General features: G+C 40.9%; 1 protein-coding gene across 1 annotated transcript; it reads right to left on the bottom strand.

Moving 5' to 3' along the window:
* Positions 1-1,868: 1,868 nt before the first annotated feature.
* Positions 1,869-4,575, bottom strand: LOC110066413 (trace amine-associated receptor 7d-like). The gene has a single exon (XM_020773642.2). The coding sequence runs from the start codon at positions 4,563-4,565 to the stop codon at positions 3,555-3,557; it is 1,011 nt and encodes a 336-aa protein (XP_020629301.2). The 5' UTR covers positions 4,566-4,575; the 3' UTR covers positions 1,869-3,554.
* Between the last annotated feature and the right edge of the window lie 498 nt (positions 4,576-5,073).

The following is a 5,073-nucleotide window of genomic DNA, read 5'->3' as shown; positions in this document are numbered from 1 at the left end:
CTCCAGTTAGCCTGTATAAGGTTAGCTCTCGATAAAACACGATTCTGTTATAATAATGTCTGCAGTGTGTATTTCCCCCTCACTCTGCAGTCTGCAGTGCACAGTCTGCGTTTTACACTGACTGAATTTCGATTTAACTACAAGCCTTCACATAAACGAATGTTCCCCCAGTATAAATTAAAGTGAAACAAGAACCCCTTTTGGCGGATTGCTTTTTTCGTTAACACAATGGAGAAATGTTTGCAATAACGAAGCCCACAGCTAGCTGCGGGGAAAGCTGCGTAGCCAAGGAACAAGAATCGTAGTAAGTGTGAAGTAGCATAACCCATAATATCAAACACAGGCTAACATAAACAAAGAGCAATTTATTTTATCCTTCAAGCTGTATTACATATACAATACAACTTTCTACAATGCCATATTAAACCTCTATAAGCTTACTACAAGTTTTCAGCTCATGGCAGTACATGGCATCCACTGAAGCGGCAAAACAAAGCACGAATGAATAGCACACAAGCGAAACACACAACAAAATTAGGCATTAGTGTGTACTACTTACGAATTCGTCCTCCACGTTTCTTTCTTCAGGCAACGATACAAAAGTCCAAAAACAAATAGCATTTAAAAATTTTCATCAGCACGAAAAAAAAGTCATATTTTATATGTTCCGTAAAATTAAACAAGCTACAAGAAATTGCGGTTCAAAACCTTAAAGAACTTGACACGACCTTAAGAAAAGGAAAAACGGTACCTCGGGTGAATGTGGAAAAGCTGAAAGTTTCCTTTCGGAAGAGCTGTCTTTATGGCCTGAGAAATCTGACAACACCGTTACGATCCTCTCAGTCACAGTCAAAACATCAGTATGGATCATTGCCCAAAGTAGCTGAGTTGTTTGTAACTGCCTTGAGCGAGCAAGATGTTGCCAAAAGCCATGTCAATGACGTGTTCGTTTTTGATTCGTCGTCCGCCATTTTGAAAATGGAAAGGCGGGAAGACGAACCGAAATCTACTGCGCATGAGCAGCGGTTTTTCCGCCGTGCCACCCGTCCAAGGAATGGGATTTTAAATCCAGAGATGAAATTTAGGGGGAAAGTAGACTGTCTCGATATAGGGACAAAGATTAGCAAAGTTGTAAGAACAACGACATTAGAGCTGAGATGTTGGATCTCGTTTCAAGATAGCGGCCATATTAGACTAACATGATCGATGTTGCACATCATACTCTTTTCCATCCGTTGAAGTGATGGGATTCTAACATCAAGAGATGAAGATTTAGGCGACACCTTTATATTTTGATATTGACAAAAAAACTACCAAGATACTACATGAAAAGTTATTAGACCAGAAAAGTTGCCCTTCCTTTCAAGATGGCGCTCATATTAGACTTAGATGTCTGTTGTTTGACATCATCCTCTTTTCAACTCGCAAAAGAGATGGGATTCTACCATCGAGAGATGAAGTTTAAGGTGTAAGTTCTATATCTTGATGTCCACCCAAAAACTACTAAGCTACCACATAAAACGGTTATTAGACCAGAGGCGTTACACTTCGTTTTAAGATGACCTCCATATTAGACTTGCATGGCTGTTGTTTGACATCATCCTTTTTTCAACCCGTAAAACAGATGTGATTCTAATATCGAGAGATAGAGTTCCAGGCGAGAGTTAACTGTCGTGATGTAAAGACAAAAACTAACAAGGTACTAGGGAAAACGTTATTAAACCAGAAACGTTACACTTTGCTTCAAGATGGCGGCAATGTTAGACTTACATGGCTGTCGTTTAACATCATCCTCTTTTCAACCCGTAAAAGAGATGGGATTCCAATATCGAGAGATTAAGTACCAGGCGAGAGTAGACTGTCTAAATGTAGAGACAAAGACCAGCAAGGGACCAGGAAATTAGTTATTTATTAGACCTGAGATGTTGGACTTCGTTTTAAGATAGCGGCCATATTAGACCAACATGGCCGTTGTATGGACTTCATCCTCCTCTTAGCCGGTAAAAGAGATGGGAATCTAACAGAGATAAAATTTTAGGTGACAGTTTTATATTTTAATTTTCACACAAAGACTGTCAGGTTAGTATATTAAAAGTTATTTAAAAGCTATTTGTCACTTGTCCACTCGGTTTATTACTTTGCACAACATAGCCTGTAACTCACATCATCACGGCTCGCAGGGACTCTAAAGTGAGAGGTCACGTATGTTCTCGGGACAAAAGTAATGACTTTATTTCAAGGGATCCAAAAAAAAAGTCGTAAGAAACAATTTAATGTTATTTTACAATTATAAATACGGCGTGTTTAAAACTAGTCCAGTTCCTGAACGTTCCCGCCCCACCGTTTTATAGGGGTTCAGCTCAAACGGGACAAGAGAGAGTCAAGTTCCATCTGGTTACTTAGGGCAGCTACTGATAACACGATAATGAACCAAAAGCGGACCTCTCCTCCAAAAATTCCAGTCTGCAAGCAGATCAGACGGACTCGCTAGTAGTCGCAAGAAGGCGCAAGTTGAACTTGCGTAGAGACTTGCCTTGGGTGCATGGCCAAACGGACTCGCGAGTCTCCTCGCAAGTACACGCAAGTCGCAAAAAAAAAAAAATTAACGATACGGGCTTTTTAATTAGTCCCCCGCGGCCAAAATGCTGTATTTCATTGGCTAATAGGTTGCTATAACAACGAATGAAGGTCGCCACTCAGTTTCCATTGGTTTGGGTTGGGTGGCCAAACGGTGACAAACTTGCGTCGACTCGCGTGCAAATTTGATCCCGACCAAAGTTAGCGCAAGTCAACGCATGTGCACGCCAGGCCTGACAAAACGGAGTCGCAAATAGACCTAAGGTTGCAGCTTGCATCTGCTTGCGAGTTTGTTTGGCCAGGGTTTTAGATCGCAAAAAGACCCTCGCATGGAAGTTGCGTTGAAAAAACAACAACTTATGCAGCTGGCCAAGCACTGTCAAAATGAAATTCCTGTTAAGAATCAAAGTATGGGTTTTCCGGGAACCGTTTTTCGCAACACTCAGCAGCTCACAACCTGGGTGGCGGGAGACTTTCCATTACAAGTGTACCGTCATCGTGAAGTCGAAATTTCTTTTTACATACATACATACATCCTTTATTATCTTTCCCCATGGGGGCTTTTCGAAGATAATGTGGTACAATACTACAATTAAATACTAATATACTAAAATTATTTCAGTAAAAATGGTCATAGGCGTAACCCGGATAGGTGCAATGAACAAAAGCAGAAGCTAAAAGTATACTATCCGACTCCACAAGGACACTTATTTAAATTAGATAAATCAAACAAGAAGGCTTTTCAATTAGTTTTACGGAGATAACAGGAGTTAACCGGTTTTCCAAGCGTTGTGATTACCTGTGATTGACACGAAAGGAGTTCTTTCAGCCGAAATTATGTAGACTGATCTGGATCTTGATTTTGAACCTCGGCAATGGTTATCACAATCATGGTATTTGAGGTTAACTACTACAACATTGTTGTTATCACTGATATTCTTCAGTATTTTCACGGCTTAATTAGGGCGCTGATCAATCTATCGCGATGCTTTCACTGAGCTGCGGTTTAAGTCGTTACTGGAAGCTCTAGATGAGCGCTCCATCAAACAGAAGCGTTCCCTTGATCGATTTCCCTCCTTTCGGCACGTTTTACACAGTTCTGTTCGAATGTCCCTTTTCAAGAACGCATAAACGGCGAAGTTCATTCCCGAGTTGAGTAAGATGAGAAGTCGGGAAATTTGAACGACAGATGAAGACACAGTGCATGGGAGGAAGTTTCCGCAGATGGCCCGATACAGAGAGGGAATCCAACACAGCACAAAAAATGTTATAACGAAACCAAGTAGTTTCACTGTCGAGGAACGCTCGCGACGTCTTTGAGATATAACATGTTCACTGTCACCTCCCTTGTGATTAAATCTCAGCTGAGAAATGTGTTCCGTTGATCGTCTTCTCTGTTTTATAGCAGTAAATAATATCTTAGTGTACGCATAAACCAAGAAGATCGAAGGTAGGAACGACACGAGGAAAATCTGCAGGATTGTGACAACTTTATCAGCGGTGTCCTGGATGCTAATTGGAGCATCAAGCCAGAAAAGACAGACAAAATTTAAAATTCCCGGCAGTATCCACGACGAGGATATAAGACCTACTACCAGTTTAGACGTCATGCATCTGGTGTATTTTAATGGATATAACACACAGAGATAACGGTCCAATGTCAGCACGCAAAGACAGCATATCGACACGCTGATTGGATAGTTGTAAAACGAGCCGCGTACGGCCAAGGGCCAAATACACATAGCTGGTCTCCAAAGACAAATGAGTTCCGATGGTGTAATGATCAAACCAGTGCAGAAATCAGCTGTGGCAAGTGACAGAACATACCAGTTTGCTGTGCAATGTAATCGCTTCCTGGTACAGATTAACCACATAACTATACCATTTCCAAAAACAGCCACGAGGGATATTATGGACTTTAAGGACCAGTAAACCATACTTGGAAAAAACCCTTCGTTCGCCTTGATGCTTGAATACGATGTGTTCATCTTGCTACCGACAGAGAAAAATCTCCTGAATATAAAGGTATAGGGATAGTCTGGTGCTTCTAGAAACTGAAAGAGATTCAAATTAAAGTGATGGAATGGAGGTTTTATCTTATATAATTGATTTTTCCTGTCGTATTTCATCAAGACGCGGCCATCCTACAACGAAGAGCACGCGTAATTCACAAAAAATTCGACTACGGTCGTAGTGTCAGTGTTGACACCATTACGGTAGAACAGGAATTTGAGTACACCTAAAGGTCATTTTCAGATTATGCTTTTAATTAGAAGTGACCAGCAACACTCGTCACTAGAATAGGGTAAATTGACAACAAAGTAAATAAAATGTATTTTAATACATGAAACTAATGACCAAGTCTCATTAGAGACGGGAAATTCTTCCAAAATGGGTTTCCCGTCGGTTGCGGGTTCCCCATGCTAGTGTGAAGACGCGACAGGACAATTTTTTGACGAAAAACTTGTCCAAATTTACCCGACTTCCTATCTGTCT

The sequence above is a fragment of the Orbicella faveolata genome, unplaced genomic scaffold (genome assembly GCF_042242905.1).
Source record: "Orbicella faveolata isolate gen_17 unplaced genomic scaffold, um_ofav_v1 contig_1, whole genome shotgun sequence".
NCBI classification, from domain to species: domain Eukaryota; kingdom Metazoa; phylum Cnidaria; class Anthozoa; order Scleractinia; family Merulinidae; genus Orbicella; species Orbicella faveolata.
This window is presented reverse-complemented; position numbering and strand designations above follow the sequence as displayed.

What these genes read in the sequence shown, in the direction of transcription:
- LOC110066413 (XM_020773642.2), bottom strand. Translation starts at nt 4,565, where the DNA reads ATGAACACATCGTATTCAAGCATCAAGGCGAACGAAGGGTTTTTTCCA.